Genomic DNA, 17,988 nt, shown 5'->3' on the forward strand with positions numbered 1-17,988 from the left:
TATTGGCTGATACTGATGTTGAGTCAATAAATCAGTGCATTCCTACACATGAGCCTTAATGATAAATGCCTACATACACAAAGGTAACAACTATTTCTATGCTATTGTATATACAAGATTATTTCAGTAACACTGGCATCAAAGTTCTGTGGACGGTGACGTCTGTCTGAGGTCTGTCAGTCCAACACTTGACCCAGAGCAAAAACAAATCGAGCATTTAGGATTTAAGAATAGCTCATCTCATTCCTCATCTGTTTCAAGCCACAAAAAGGATTTCTCATTGGCCTCTCATCATCTGATGAGTCTGAGACTTCTTTAACCCTTTGAAACCTGAGCAAGGCTTGGCTTGATTTCCTTTAAAAACACGAGAGAAGGCAACGAGCAACGAAAGAATAAATGACGCACAAAAAAAAAAAAAAAGAACTGGTAAGAAATTAGTAAAAAGAAAAAAATTAAAAATAAGAAAATTAGTTTAAAAAAAGAAATAAAGTTAGAAACAAACAAACAAATAAATTATATATTACTTAATTATAATAATTCTGTAACATGAATTTTAAATCTACTAACAATAATAATAAATAAATACATATATTTTAATAATATTAAAATATTATATAATCTTAAATATAGTGTATCCCTAGCTTTTTTCTTTTTCCCTATTTTTTAAAATAATTTTCTGATTTTTTTTTATTTTATTTTTACAATTTATGGGGCATTTCTTACCAAGTTGCTCATATCCCTTTTCCCCATGTTTCTGAAATAAATCACACCAGTTTTCAAAGGTTTAAATACTGAAAGGTGCCTGAAGGCAGCACAAGAAAAGTGATTTCAGAGGGTTAATGATTCTCTGAGCTGCCTCCAGTTTTACCGTGTCAATAGGTAAAATAAGGCTGAGCTCTGCATTTAAGTCCGAAATCTAAGAAACATCTGTGGTGTAACGTTAGCTAATGCTGGCTGCCACCTTTGTTGAAAAGGACAATGCCAGACCAGACAGACTGGTTCTGCTGGAGACCAGTTTGTGCAGGTCACGCTCTGGCTGTGAATGCTGCTTTAGTAAACAGTGTTTTCTCATTTTTCTCATTTAGCATCAAGAATCAGAACGTCTCTGTTAAGGGACATCTGTCAGGTTTTCCCAGCCTGAGCTCTGCATACATTAAACATGGCTGTTGCATGAATTCATTATATTGTTATGTATTCTAATCAGTTTTGGCAGTATTGTCAATCCTGTTGGCATGGCGATAAAGATGTAAGATAGATCAATAGATAGATAGGGAGAAATTTTTTATTGTCATTCTGGCTGAGCGGCCATATTGTCTCTCTCACTGGGTGAACAATAAGCTTTAAATTAATGTAAACCCTGCGAAAAACAAAGTCTAATTTATTTCAGTCTTTGTAAACAACACAATATTATTCTCCTCTTTACAAATTTGTTTATTGATTTGTTTGTTTGGTCTCCAGTCGTTACCGCTTCATTAACTGTAAGTCACTTTCTAATTCTGTTTTGATATGGAAATGATAAGTAAAGATTTTTGTATCATAAATGTGGCATTTACACTCTGACTGATGTTGTTTTCTATTTGTATACAGCTGATTTCGCTCATGCATGTTTGTCTGTTTGTGTGTTGGAGCATGTTTACCTTGGAAAAGGGTGATATCTTTGACTAGTCCTGGCCCAAACAAGCCTTCCAAGATGCTTTCAAAGCCTATGAGAAGAAGAGGAGACGTGACGTTAAACGAGCTGACATGTTTACAATCAAAACAACAAATGACAGCAGCTTAAATACAATGTAAAACAAAACTGCACAACACTGTCAAAGTGTGATATTAAAGGATTTCTGAGCTGTTATTTTTATCTTTTGAAGGGTAGGAACATAAATGACAAAGTGCGTTTCCCATAGGTATATTTTGCTGATGCACAGCCTCCCACAACAAAAAACATCAACAAAAACAACAAAACCTAAAATAACAGCACAAAGCAGTTTGTTATCTTAAATCATGCGGTGAATTTACAGGGTTAAATAAACATGTTTTTTAGTGCTGAACAGTAATACAATAAAATCACACTCACACACACGCATGCATTCAGACAATGGCATGGAAGCTGTTTTTAGAAACACACAATGGAGGATGTGTGGAAGCTTTTTGGGCGCACACAAACACAAACACACCGAAATATCTCCAACGACGAGGCTGGGCGAGTGCTTATTATGCATGTACACACAATGGACGCACACACACTCGTGCGCCTATACAGACAGGGTGTGGGAGCATTTATTAGTCACTATGCACACACACACACACACACACACACACACACCCTTGTCTTTCTTCTCAGCTCTTAAAGCAAATTAGCGCTTTACCTCTAATACACCAAGCTAATGTCACTCACTTTTTATTAACTGTAAATACCCTCGTTCTGCTGTTGCTTGGCAACCACATACAGAGAAACATAAATACATATTGCAATTTTCAACCTGACCCCCCCTCCCCCTCCTCCACCCCCCACCTCATCCTCCATTAAATGGAAATGGAGGCAGACACAGAGACAAAGACACGTGGATGTGTGTGTGTGTGTGTGTGTGTGTGTGTGTGTGTGTGTGTGCATTTTAAGCATGGAATGGAAAGGTTAGCGGAGCACGTATGTGTACATAGTTCAAGTGTAGCTACTTGTCGGGCCACACACTTAACACTGCAGATATAAACTAGCTTGATAAGCCACAGCCTGCTTTGAAATTTATTTCTCTGTTATAAAATCATCACGGCCGACTTCACGGCAGCAGCAACGCCACTTCAGCTCCTGCACCACCAGCAGCTGGAGCTGTGTGAATGGAGGTTTCAGCCTGATAACTAGTGATGAAAAAGTGTGGTCAGTCATGAGTCCTGATTATTTTTTAAGAGACTTCTTGACTTCGGGATTTACACTGTACAGTCTGTAAGAGCTGTAGGGGTCTATGCATCAGTTTAATCAATGCAAAGAGTGAGAAGATCGGTCCATATCATTACGTTTAAAGGAACAGTAAAAGATTTAGGGCGATTTCGTGGCATCTAGGTGTAGGGATTACAGATTGCAACCATCTGAAACTTCTCCCAGTTAGAATTCCTTCAGTGTTCATTGTTCACGAGGTTTTTACCAAGAGCCAAATTATCCACAGAGGTCTCTTCCTCTCAAAATCAAACAGACCAGGTGATTAAAACCAGTAAAAACACTGAATTAAGCAGTCACATGTTACAAATCAGTGTTTTGGCACGTTGAAGACAGGCTGCCATACATTAGGAGGTTTTTACTGCCAGCTAAATTATCCACAGAGGTCTCTTCCTCTCCAAAATAAATGGACTCGGTGATTTAAACTCGTAAAAACCCTGAGTGAAGCAGTTTCAGGTTGAAAAAAAAAAAACCCCTCTGTTTCTCATACACTCTTGTGGCCAAGGGGCTGTGAACTACCATCGCCAATCCAAAAATGTGAATGTCTCTATCTAAAGCCAGTGTTTGGTTTGTCTGTTCTGGGCTACTGTAGAAACATGGCGGTGCAACATGGCCCTCTCCATAAATGTGCACCTGCTCCCTATGTAGATAAACAGCTCATTCTAAGGTAACGAAAACAAAACGATTCTTATTTCAGGTGATTATACAATAAAGAAAACATACTTACCATATTATAATCCATTTCTGCCTATATACCCCCTTAAATCCTACACACTGGACTTTTAAATCACACAATCAGTTGGATTAAGGTCACATGGCTGGAAAAACTCCACTATGTGACTTTAAAATGTATCTTTGGGATCGTTGTCCTGCTGCAAAGTCTGAAAACGATGGGACTATGAATAAAAACTATGAATAAAAATGGCTTCAAAGTTATAATTTAAATCACATAGTAAATGGTTTGTTTAATCACACTGCATTCATTGTGCAGGTTTTTTGTCTAAAGCAAACTTAAACTCCTTTCCTGCACTTAACACACATGATAGGAGATATTTGGTGTTGCAAATTATTAGCCTGAAGCACAACACCAAAACAGCTAAAAATGTCGCTGACTTTAAATATGAACTACGTATGTTCAAAGCTAGTGATGGGGGTGGTGAATACATGTGGCTGCAACAACACTTTCATGTCTTGCTAATTAAACTACTTGGGAGAAAGTCAAAACAAGCATTTATAGAGTAAGATGGAGCTCATGTCCGGGTTAAACACACGCTGCAGCAATTCAACAACCTCATGGTCACATCTCCACCAGAACAACACTGACATAAACAGTGAGGAGGAAGAAAGGAGGCAGCTTATTGCTTTGTATGCCAGGTAAATCTGGAGACACATACAAACTAATGATAATATAAATTGCAATATCACAAGCTTACTGTCAAATCCTAACACTACAAATCTCTACAGATCATATGAACTTTTCATTGCTGCCATTTTCCACAGTTCAATTTCAGTTCAGTATGAAAATCGACTTCAATCTGCTCATTTCAAATCAGTGAGCGCATTCCTGATTATGGGCTTGGACATGCAGAAAAGCCACTATGGAGCATTTAGGTCACATTGCCCTGACAAAAAGTGTGTGGGATGGTGTATGTGTGTGTGAGTGAGTGAGTGAGTGAGTGAGTGAGTGAGTGAGTGAAATCCCTCATTACCAATCCTTTAGTCTTTTCAGCTTGTGTTGGCCAGATGCCAGAAATGAATTAAGTTGTGTTATCCTTTAAATTCCAGCAAGACCTATCATGTGGTGATGGTATGATAGGAACATCAAAAAAAGAAAAGGAGGAAAAAAAGGGCCTGAGCTTGGCAGGAGGAAGCTTGAGTGGGTGCACCACTTACTCACTGCTGCTAAAGTCGACTTAAAACACAAAAACACGATGGTGAAAATGACCAAAAAAAAAACCCAAAAAAAAACCAAAGATAACATCTGGTAAATTTTTATTCAGGGACCAAATCCAACACTGCTGAGATTAAATTTATTTTGATAACTGTTGTGTTGACAAAACTGCAGCGTACCACTGAAATCAGAAATCTGAAATACAAATCCTGCATGCACATTATGTCGGGCATCTTTCAAAACTACACACGGTGCACAAATTAGGCTTTCAGATGTCGAGGTTTTCTGCATGACATTGAGCACCCCAACTGCCATCGAAGATATCAAACCCGTCACCAATGCATTAGTCCTCCTGCCCAAACCTCCTCTGACAGGCAACCAACATTCTCCTTTTTCCCTCCTCTCTTCTCGCTTTCTTAAATTAGTACAGTATTGCATACAGTGGAAAACACCCCCTCCACACACACACACACACACACACACACACACACACACACACACACACAGGCACATCACAAAGTTCAGTTAAAACCTGCACATGCAAAATTCATGCGGCCTACAAAGGCAGCTTTGATAACAAAAAAACGGAAGCTTCAAAGAATTTTCAAAAGCTCCAATTTTTTCCTCCTCTCCAGCTGCCAATACGCACAGAAATACAGCTCTGCTTTCAAGTTAGTGGGGGGGAAATAATTAGGGTTGCAGCGCTGCAGCGTGAGAAATCAGCGCTGAAAGTCAAAGTTAAACGGGCCCCCGTGCTATTTGGGCCACAAGATGGAGAGTGCTTTCATATTTAAAGTGACAGTCGGTCACAAATGCATCTCCAGCGGCGGCCAGCGTAAAGGAGAGGAAGACTCCCCCGCGAGGCCGAGGCTGCCATTGGACGGATGAGATCGAGGATGTGATTGGACAAACGAGATGATTGGCTAGATGAGATAACAGCCACAAAGTCTCCCGAGCCACGGGCAAAAAGCTCCACAAATGTAGGTCAGTTAGCGAACACACTCTGGGCCCAAAAGCGTTTACACATGACATGGTAGAGAGAGAGAGAGAGAGAGAGGGACCAAACACACACACACACACACACACACACACACACACACACACACACATATTATGGCATCTGAGATTCTGTCAGTGTTATGCAAAAATACATACAAAAATACACACACACACACACACAGAGCCGTCCCCAATCTCTGAAACCTCCACTGTGTCACTTCGTTTCACTTCAGAGCCCAGCAGCACAGCCCAGAGCAGCATGACACAAACTTGGAGACTCACACGCACAAAAGCACGCACAAAAACACACACAAATACATGCATGGAGGGAATCACAAGACATCGAGCTAATTCACATCTGCACCAGAAAGGACAAAAACCCAACCAGTAACAGACCGAGAATATGTGGTGTGAACATGTGAATGCCACAGTGAAACCTTGTTGATTGAAGAGCTGCTGCGGAGGTATAAAGGAGCTCCAAATAACATTCAAAACATTAATATAGCAGCAAACAGCTATTTGCTATGTAAAGATAAAGTGGAGTGATGCCGTCCTATGCAGAAAATAAAGTCACGCTCTCTCTCTCTCTCTCTGTGTGTGATGTAACCTTCTCTTTTCACTGTTGTGGTAGACGGTTAGGCCATGCGTGTATATGAGTCTCTCTGTATACCACTGGTGTTTTTTTCCCCAAGCATATTCTGCCTAGTCCAAAACTTGGAGAAAAAACTGTGCAGCCCACTGGCTGGCAAACTGCCGCCTTACTTCTGATAACATTGTACCAACCCTCAAAAGTGTGAGGCCTAACCATCAGTTCCCCGCCAGTTTAATAATCAGTTTGTTTACATGACTAGGGTTGTCACGATACTAAAATTTCAAACTCGATATCGATACCCAGGAAAATATTCAATACTCAATACCATTTTCGATACAGCAGCAACAAAAAATCCCCCCAAAATAAATAACAACCAGAAACAAGATCTGTCCATACAACTGTATTTATCTACAGCCCTGTTTATTTTCTGTGCTTCTGGTGAATTGGCACCATATTTTCGTTGCTGATCAAATAGAGTTGGTAGTTTAGGCTCAGGATGCTCCTGTTTCTACCTCACTATGTGATCAGAGAACCAGGGGTTACGGGAGAAACCAAACGTTTTTTCAGCTTCAATCTGTGACTTTACAGTAAACATAACTTTTCAGACACACATAATTGTGTTGTCCTGTTAAACTAACATTGTCTATTAATGTTACAGACGGGCATGACTGACAAAGTTTTCTGCTTAGTTCCCACATTAACGTTAGAAGTTATATTTTAGTTTGATGCTGGCGACACCAGCTGCTCAGCTGCTAGTGAGGGGAGGGGCTGTACCTGCCGTCTGCAGCGTGCTGTGTTCACTTCACTAAATATTTCCAAACAGCGCTTTTTCCTTTATCATTTTTGACCAAAACTGGCTGCTCTGATCCTCCTGCAGCCGCGCTGGCCATATTACAGCAACAGAAATGTGTGCATGCATGCACAGCGACGACAACAAGCCGGGTTGTAGTGAGGGCTCTGTGCCTGCCAGACGCTGCCTGCACAGTGCGTGTCCATCGGACCCGTCACGCACACCCGACAGGCGCTGAGGTGGCGTGCACTGTTAGTATCAATACTTTTGTAAATTAGTATTGTATCCAGACACAGCGTTTGAGTATCGATACTTTTCAGAGTATTGATACTTTTGACAACCCTCTACATGACATAAGAAATCATCAATTTATTGTGTTGGTCTGATTAAATTGGATTTTTAAAATACACGTAAACGCTGGCGCGACTGAAACCGTACTAAAACAATTTGTCAAGGTCGGACTAACACACCCAGATAAAGCAATCAGGAGCCCATGTACTCCTAAGTGGATGCAGTCAGTTGGACCCAAACTGGCCAAGGCGCTCGGCACATGCTCCACAGTGTCCGCCCCAGGCAGTCAAAAGCATTGAATGCATAACAGAAGAAGTAGCTAGTAACAGCTTGGCAAAATCTGCATCCAGAGCCGTGCATTTTTGGACCAACCAGGAGATGCAGTTCACGCTCTGTCAGCTGGATAGGATGGCTACCTGTTCAAATAAGTGCAGAACAGCTGGACAACATTCGATTGTTTCGTCTGTACTAACACGCTGAAAGGAGGCTTATCGCCACTTATTGAAACGAAGTAGGACATACTTTGGGTGAATAAATCTATTCCCCTCCCGTGCCTGTATACCAGGACAAGGACAGTAGTCCAATTAAATAGCCTAGTCGAGCTATAACCTTAGCTCGACTTAACTGTGCATGTAAACATATTAAATGCTAGCACTGTTCGCGCTGTTAGCACAGTTAGCTGCTAGCCGCCAGCTCAGCCACCTCCATGTTGAGAGCTGTGTGCAGACAATCCCGGTCAAGACTCATAACTGTAGATATGCTCTCAATGTCATATACAGCTTCTTTAAATAATAAAGCAGAGGTGGATTATGCAAATAGCATAAAAAAGCATTGTACAGTTCAGTGTGTAAGCATGTGATTCATCTCACACCTGCTTTGTTTCATTGAAAGCTGAAATCATTTTTATATATATTGGGATTTTCTGATGTGTTCATGAATTACGGACATCTTAAACCAAATATAAATATATACAAATACAAATATTTATATATATAAATATCCCCCGATTTCATACCTATATCTTCGGTCAAGCCTACACCACAAAGAAAGTAGGCAACCTTTGAACTTGCACCTGCAGGTTTGTCTACATGCACCAGCCACAGGCAAAGAAAGTTAATACTGTAGCTGCTTTAATTTTGCCACTCAAGCCACCTGCAAGCAACGAGTGTCACAGCTGCCGAATGTAGAGCTCTTAAAGCAAGACGATTTTATTTAAATATCTCAGAATCCAAAATGCTGAAATTCTGGATGGAAAAACAAGAAAAAAAAACTGACATGACAAACACAGACTGCTGCTGAGTATGTGAAGAAGATACATTTGTGTCCCTATTTTTTTATGTCAACACACACAGAACAACAGTGCTATCTTTAGCCTCCATGATGTACACATAAACAGAAAGGCTTTTGAATGTGTTCTGATCAAAACTAGTGCATCAGAATGTTTCCCTTTGGTGTTGTTTTTAACAGGAAGAGTTAATTATCAAATCACTCTCATATTCCTTTAACTGTCTCACAATAAAATTTGGCAAAATACATCTTGAAAAGAACTCAATCGTTCGTCAATACTGTGAGTCAAACTGTGATTGTGGAGAACGGGAGGTGACAGAGGCCCAGACTGATATTGATATTAGAAAAAAAAAATCCTTTAACATGACAAAAACAATCAGTTTAATTAAGATTCCTTAAATTTGGTTATAAAAGAACTCAGTCCATTTTTTGAGTAAGAAATATATGTTTACAGTCATTTTATCACACTATCAATCCTGGTCTCATTCTGTCATGTTCAAGAAAATCCAGTTTTTCTGCCATCTAGACCATCCCCCCCCCCCAAACAAAAAGTGAATAATATATAACATGGTGGACACTCTGCTCCCACATTATGAGAAAACATCACTCATCCCCTCCCCCATCACCCCATATTGGTTGGTAAAGAAGACATTTGCAGGAGGTGAGAGTGAAACGCTTACCGGCTGTTATGAACATTAAAAACAACAGTTATATATGCAACTACTGTTCTGTATATTGTGAGTAATCACCAGGTGTAATACCCAAACATTGATACATCTCTAACACATAGGTATAAACAGTCAGGGGGAAAGACAGAGGAGCACTAGTGCAAAGACCTGACTGAGAGGAGGGTGGGACTGACTGCTTGTTGGGTACCATCAATGTGAAATATCTGTTATTAGCAAATATCAGTCAGGCTCGCTGCAAAAATCAAACAGAGTAGCTGTGGTCTGTGCAAGAGGAGGGAAAAAAGGAGAGTTATTAGTCATTTTATTTCCTATAAATGACCTGGATATGCTGGATTTATCTGCCTCAGTGTGGACATGGCAACAGGGAAATCCAGCAAGTACTACATCGAAACATGTAAGATAAAAAAAACACAACAACACTCCCACTGCTGTTGGAGCACTGTCTGTTGAGAGCCTCTGAGCTGCTCAAAAATTCATTCGGGGTATGCTTGTCAAATCAAAGCACACACACACACACACACACACACACACACACACACACACACACACACACAAAACAGCATCTCTCCCATTTCCAGCAGCCAAGGAAAAGGGACTCAACACCGAGGGAAGCATTGCGATCCGTCTGTGAATAAACAGGGAGGCAGAGAGGCAACGCACAAGAAACGTTTGGCTTTCTAATGACCGTTGGACTGAAGCTATAAATAGTGCTGCAAGAACATTAATAATTTAGCATGACCAAAGCCCTTCGAACAGGGTCCCCTTGCCTGGCTCTGATCAAATCAATACCTAATTAACCCTAACAGGGGTCTAGGCTTAAGAGGAGAGGAAGTGAGACAACATGTAGGGGAGAGATGTGGAGGAGCAACAAGCCACTAAACTTTACACCTTACACCTGACACTGTTTGTGGTCACCGCATTTAAGTCTTTACTCCTGCCATACACCTTTTTCTTTCAAGGTTACTTCCAAAAACATGGAGTTAGAGGCTCTTCTAGTTCACTGAGATGCAAACAGTACCAAAGGTTTATACAAACAGTTGGCAAGTTAAAAAGGTCGCTCTGTGCAGCTCTATGGATATGAGCGGAAGTTACAAGTCAGCTGGACCAATCAGCTGATGTATGATGGAGGTTTCTATGTAACTCACTAGTTAAAATTTTATTAGGTCTTAAAGTTTTGCATGATTAAGGACATGGCTGCTTTGAGTGGGTCTGCACCATTATCACCTCGGCATACGCCTGCAATGGCAGATGTGCTCGCTCCGCCGCTAAATTTCAGCGGTGAGAGTGGTGTATATGTCACCACGATCATGTGGCTCATACAAACACAAACAAGTCAAGTATGATTAATAAACGAGAACTGATGAATGTCATTCAGGCTTATATAAATCATACTGTGGACATTACTGTCAATTTGTTTTTTTCCTGTTGGCCGACATTTTTGTTGGTTTGTCGTTTGTTTTGTCAGCTCTTTCAACAGCAGCCCTCGCCGTTTCTTGCTTAGCTTCGCACCGGAATACTGAAACGGAGCCAGTCAACCAGTGACGGGTTTCTGCGAGGCGTCACCACAGACCAACCCCTCGTTCTTCCCGCCTTCAACGTCTCATCCAAATATGGTCACTTCTGGCTCCAAAAACACAGAGATGGAGACAAAATGCCAAACTCCAGGCCTCAAAATGGAATTCCACTACCAACGGGTGATGTCATGGTGGCTACATCCATTATTTCATTTAGTTTTGTGTTCCAACGTGACATTTGTTTCCCCACCCAGTGTTTTCAGAACAGTCACTTTCAAAACAGTAAGAAGCAGCCTTACAGCACAAATATATATTCTCCTAAAGCTACGACCTTAAGTTACAGCCAAACAGCAAAAATGGCTGCAAGAATCTCTGCCTCAAAAAGTGCTCCAGGCTGCAGCTCTTCCCCACAAAGCATTACTCAGTGGTTAGCATTAGCAGCAGCGTTTACAATGGCTGAGCAGTAAAAGGAAAGAAACTCTGTCTCCACCAACATAAGTCCAAAGAAAGATTTCCACCTGAAAGCTTTGACTGTCAAGTTGTCTCTGGCGCTTTGTTAGGGTGCTGATTAACTTGTATCATTACTCTATATTAGCCTAGTAGTGAGAATTTGTTTATCCAAGATGGCTACAGCCCCGAAAATCAATGGTGCAACAGACCTCTTTCATCTTAATGATCTATGCACTCCAGATAAGCTTCAAGTAGCTGCAGCAGTTTCCACAGAGCCTGTTTTTTTTAAAAGGTAAAAATAACATTATTCTACATAACTCTTTGCTCTTTGACCCTGATTAAAACCTCCACACAGCAAAACATATAATCCACCCTGGTGACAGTGAGGGACATGGCCGGGGGACTCAGGATTTGGAATGACACGAGGACATCACATGATAAGTCAGCAACCAGAAACACTAAAACAGAAATTTACTGGCAGACTAATCTATTTTTTCCACACATGTTCCATATGTACTGTGATTTGGATTCAACTCAAAGTGACTACACGGTTTGCTTAATTTGGCGGGAAGTACAGAGCTGTAGAACGATGTGTATAGTTAATCTTGATCTGTTTTATGTCTGAGTATGTTCCTTTGCATGGTCATCATGATTTTGACACACCACAAAAAGGAGCATGAAGAAGAGAGCTATTTCTGTCATGTACCAGCATGCACATGATACAAACATAAAGATTTAAACATTTATCACGTCACAGATTTCAGCTGCTTGTTACGCCTTGATTAAGTAAAAATGCTGCTTTGTGTAGACCACATAAACCAAGAGCTAACACGTGTTTGTATGCTACATGCACAGCCTGAAATGGTGGCACAAAATAACATAAGCTAGAATATTTTGCTCCAGCTAATTTCTTTGACTTTTGCTGTTTCCCCTAATGGTCAAAAATTACTTAACTCACCAGGAAAAAGAAGGAAAAGACAAATGTAGCATAAAGCATCGTTATTGTGGCTATAGCTACGAGCTAGTAAGTAAGCCATCTTTTTGTCTAATTGGGTAATTGTTGTGTATATTCAGTATGTGCCATGTTAAAGCACTTTTCATTGATATTCTTTATTTCTTTTCTTATTTTTTTCTTCTTGAGACTGCCTCCAAGATTCCTGTACATTTTTCGGCCTTGGTAGTTTAAGTGAATCTGTCTGTGAAATCTCTTTCTCCCGCTCTGGATTCTTTCATGTGAGGTTCGTGACAATGTTCTCAGATGTCGCCCCAAGGACCGGCTGTCTGGTTTGACTGGATGATGTTTGACTGACTGCTGGAAAGAAATAAAATTCAGTTTGACCTTGGCGCCTCAGTGGAAATTGAGGGTCTGATTTCAAGGCTGCAGAGGACACACAACAGGCAAGACAGCTTTATATCACCACCGTTGACACATGAATCAGTTTCTGACAGCTTAGACTGAAGCCTTTTGGGGTGAAATTTTGTATTGTATTTGTCGCATTTTTTGTATTTCTAGTACAGTCGAGAGAATTAAAGATTGTTGTAAGGTTTCTCAACACTGCAGATACATGCATTTTTGCTCTATTTTAAGTAACAACGACACTCACATTAAGGAAATAAACCAGACACAGGTATCTTATGATTGCCTCTACTGGTTACCCCTTTTCCACCAACATGGTACTGGTTCCATTCAGAACTGTTTAGCCGTTAAAGAGGATTTCGACCAAAAGTAAATTGGTTCAGAACCTAAATGGTTCAGCTGGGAACCAAAGAATAGCAGGTTTTTCTGATGTCATCAGTGGGCTTGTCGTATTCTACAGGTTGGAAAGAGAGGATGGAGACGGCAACAATGGAGAAGTCAAGTGAGGGGCAAAAAAAGAGTGTGCAGTGGCCTCATTATTACCAGTTCATGTTTGTTTTTTTGGGTAAAAACAGATATCAGGTAATCAATGTAATCCGTTCTTTCTGTGCTTCTCAAAGTCAAGTTTAAATGGCTGAATTTAAAGGAAGCTTCATCATCGAGTCCCACTGAAGGACCGCTCTTCGAAGTCTACCGAGGGCCGAGTCCATCCTTTAGAGAATTTTCAAGGATACATGTGTATTCTCAGTGGGGATGAAGTACCCACAATTCTTTGTGGGTACTTGAAGGGGGTCTCTTCAATGACCCACACCTGGGCCCTTGTTAGCTTGTTCCAATGTGTGAGCACTGAATACACATAAGGAAGAGGTCTTGCCCGCTTTTGTGGGAACCGACTTGGAAGGACCCGTCCTACCAGGGGAGCATCCTTGACTTTGAGAGCACTGTTTATTTATGCTGTGTATTCTGTTAACTACACATCCTTGATTACAGTGGTTCGACTCAAAACTGGTGGAAACACAGGCTGGTTTGCTAGATGGCACCGACGTTTCAAGAATCTGAAACAGAACTGGTTTGAGAATTTAAAGCTTATTTGGTGGAAAAGGGGAATCAGTAATTTGATTCAGATCCAGATGAAGATGAAAAATTTCTAAGTATTTTCTAGAAATTTCTATGATCACAATGACAGATTTAGAAGGCATGGCATCTCTGAGTGATCCATAGTTTGTTTCACACACAAAAAGTTCCCATCAATTGAATACTACACTAAATTAAAGTCACTTTTAATTGAATTAGTCTCTCCTGCCTGAAAGAATGGAAGCAATAGTATCAGCAAGGACTCTCAATCATTGTTAATATACTTTATATTAGACTATATTATCATGGTTTTGATGCATTTCGTTAACCAACTCCAGTTTCTTAAGTAAGAATTAATTTAATCGGGTGAAATGTTTGATTGCTGAGACCCACAGAGCAGAAAGAGAAAGATCCACAAACATCACAGCAGAGGAGAGATCAACCAGATCCTTTGTTACTCTGCAGGAAATAAACTTCAGTGGATCTTTTTTGTCCGTGTACGAACAAATACAAATATAAAAGCTTGTTTACTAAGAGCCATAACCACCCCTGGCATAGTGTGAGCAGTGTGTATATGTGTGTGCATGTGTGTGCATGTATGTGTGGGTGTGTGTCCTGGGGAATGTGGGGGAAAATGAATAAAGCAAATATGTGCATGATTGGCCAAAGGCGTGGTAAAACGGAGAGTCAAACTAACTGCAGGAAACACATACACACACACACACACACAAAATGAAACACACAGCCTAAACACAGTGTGTCGATTCAATCTGACGGCTTCTCGGCAAACCAAATCCCTAATCTCATCTCATCTCTCTCTCTCTGAAGTATCCGGTGATGAGCTCAAAGGAGGCTGATGTGCGCTGGCAGCTATTTCTGTGACTAACGCACCATCATTGCACACACATGTACACACACACGCACGCACACATGCTTGTTAACGCAGCAGAGACACTGTAAAAGCAATCAAAATTGGGCGGTGTCTCAAGAAGGTGAATGCATCCAAGACATCACACCACATATCTAACAGTTTGAAGGTTTTACATTATGTTGCCATGACATTGAGATAGTCACATTTTCAACATTTGAACACGGTCATGGCTCGAGGAGCGAGAGGAGGAAAAAAAAAAACTAGGTCGAGCTTCCTGATTGGTTGACAAATCACCCCCTAACATCAAACAGCAGCACATCGGATGACTGCATGTGTGCAACGAATCACTCCTACATACATGCAAGGCTGATTTTGAGAATAAAGTGATTGGTCAAGGCAAATTTGGGCTCCCTGTTTCCCCATAATGCACTGGGGCAGGCTTGGACTTGGGCGTGGTGCTGCGCTAAATCTGCACTCTTTTTTTCCTGCTCGCTTTGCTCATCTCCGCAGCCAAGCAGATGTCACAGCGGGAGGAAAGAGAAATAAGAATCAGTCCAATTACTCATCTAATTATCTAATTATTTCATTATGTGGTGGAGAGCAGGAAGGAGGATGAGGATGGTCTCTGTGTTTCCTTTCGCCCTCTCTGCTCCACTCCTGGTGACGACACCTGGAAATATTTCGAAGTATTACCTTTCTGCAGTGGCCCTCTGCTATGGATTCTGGTCTGCCTGAGCAGATCTTATAGCTACTTCCTCCCCATTATTCATTGATTTGACCTCCAACACAAACATGCACCCCCTTCTTCTGTTTTTGCATGTTTCCTCTCTCTGCACCCCATTAGATGGAGAGAAAAGAGAGAAGAGAAGGAGGTGCAGGCATACTAAAGTGCTAAAGAGAAACAAATTGAAAACAATTAAAGGCGAGATGGGGGGGTTTGTGTGTTTGTGCAAATGAATGTAGGGAGGGAGGGAGGGAGGGAGGGGTGTTGTCGGGGGCGTTGGGGATAGTGGTGATTAGGGAGGTATTAATGAATGGGAGTGGTAATTAGCGTATTCTTTTATTTTCTGCCAATTAACTTGCCTGCTAAAATGGTAAACAACACTGGTGTGATGGAGCCAAAGACTTGAGAACAGGCAGGAATACTGACGGGAACGACACAGAGCCGGGATTGACTGGGAAGTTTTGGGTGCCAGGGTTCAGCTACAGAGCTCCAGGCTCAGACAGTGCTGGGACTCATCTCCGTCGCCAAGACCCATGGTGGAAAATCACGTGTGTTATTGTGCTTCCTTATCAATACATCACATTTACATACCCCTGTAATATATTGCGCAGTGTTTTTTTTTTTTAATTGTACTTGCTTATCATCAATTAATAACTGTATTACACATTTAAAAGATGATTGTCAGGATATGATAACATGCGTTCATTAGTTTGAATTAATAACTGTACGACGCGTCTCCACTTGTTCCCACTGGACAAAAATGAAGTCAAAATATACCGGATACTGTCGCTGTCATCTTGCACTCGTGACATGATTTGGAGCCACAGTAGTAATCTCCACGCTATCTAGTTCCCGCCCATACACCTGTCCAACCAACTGTGAGCAGCGCCATCGATCATGAGCACACTACGTTGCATCAGTCATGACATCACACCCCCTTTTTATAGCATCAGATAACTAATTAAAACCCAAACATTTACAAACCAAAAAAATGTATTTGACCTGTACTTTGAGTTTTTAGTTTGGCCATGTCTCAACCGCTATCATGGGGCGAGCTAAAAAAAGCAAACCCATAAGGTTAGTAAAAAAAAAAAAAAAAACATCTGCCGCCATGTTTTGATTTTCTATTATCAGAGCTGGACTGTTCATATGGAATATGTACGCCGTTCTGTTATACACTGCTTCACACTCTGACAGCACCGAGCGTACTCTGGGCACAGACGGAGCAGCAGAACGCCAGGCACAGTAAAAGTGAAACTTAACCGTTCATTGCACTGGGGCTAAAGGTTTGCTTGCTCACCAACAGCTATGCCTTTAAACCATCGATCTGATCAGCTCTGATTAGATTGACTGATCAGTTATTCAACAAGCAACTCAAACCACCACGCAGAGTTTTATTCTGTGGGCCCAAACACTGTTATGTTACCTGACTTCACAAGTTATATAAGGTTGTAATTTTTTTGGTGTTATAGGTGGAGGACGTGGGTTTATTCAAACTAATAAACACATTCTATCATATTCTGATAATCTTCACTGGCAGGCGTAGGCTACACATTATTGGACTTCCTTCACCAGGTGGGCCCGAGGCGGGTGCTCTGCAGCTAGACCCCTCTCCACCATGTTGTTTTTTTCAGCTACCGAGATCGTAGAGTTCTCACCTACTTGAAGAATTTACTGCACTGAGATACCAACAAATGTGAATCTGTCATCTTACAAGTTAATTGAGGTGTATTCTGCTCAAACTGAGTATTTAAACTGAAGTACAAGAAGGACGACCCCAGCTGATACCAGAGTTTCTAAACCTTTTGGTTGTGACCCCGTTTAAAGCAGTTTGCTGCCCAGACAGGGTCATGCTGGATTTCTTTAACTGATGAAGAACTTGCTCAAATTCACATGATAAGATGAAGGATCTGTAGTTGCTCTGGTCAAAAGAATTTGGAGCCTAAACATAGGGTCATTTACCACAGGACAAATTAGAAAAGCTGTAATTGTATAAAGACATGCATGTTAGTAGCTGGAAAATCAAGCATGATAAAACTACCCAAAGATAATCACAATCTGATTATGACCTGAACAAATGTAGCTATTTATTAAGCGTTCTTAATTAACTGGTGTTGAGCACAGCTAAATCAAGCATGCTTATTTAAAGATAAAGGGTCTGGAAATCGGATTTATTTTGACTCCACTCTGCTGCCAAAAATCTCTAAACTTGGCATGATGACAGGCTTCTGAACATCTGTCCAGCGAGGGAGCCACAGCTGAGTCATGTGACTTTTGTTTACAAGCCTTGCACACAGGCTCGGTTTGAGCTTCGAGAAATCCAACTGTAGGTGTGATTGCACCTTCAGAGTGAGCTTCAGCAAAGCTGAGACAAAGAGGAGAACAGCATCAAGTTAACTGACTTCTTGGTTTGTGTTGATTTGGCCGTTTTCCAGCCAAATAATACTCCTGATTGCTTCTGAACCACAGAGCCGGCGCTCACCAACAGTCCAAGTGCACTGGCACCACCTGGACCAGCAGCTCTCATCCATCTGTC

The 17,988-nt window shown here is 41.1% G+C and overlaps 1 protein-coding gene across 2 annotated transcripts in view; it reads right to left on the reverse strand.

Annotated features, from left to right (window-relative positions):
- The window catches only part of lcor (ligand dependent nuclear receptor corepressor), a 120,233-nt gene that overhangs the window by 49,483 nt on the left and 52,762 nt on the right, over positions 1–17,988 (reverse strand). For both annotated transcript variants that reach the window (XM_049570795.1, XM_049570802.1), the window contains exon 2: positions 1,638–1,703. In XM_049570795.1, the coding sequence (XP_049426752.1) occupies positions 1,638–1,703 (66 nt within the window). The remainder of the gene's footprint in view (positions 1–1,637; positions 1,704–17,988) is intronic.

This window comes from Epinephelus fuscoguttatus, linkage group LG3 (assembly GCF_011397635.1).
Source record: "Epinephelus fuscoguttatus linkage group LG3, E.fuscoguttatus.final_Chr_v1".
NCBI lineage: Eukaryota > Metazoa > Chordata > Actinopteri > Perciformes > Serranidae > Epinephelus > Epinephelus fuscoguttatus.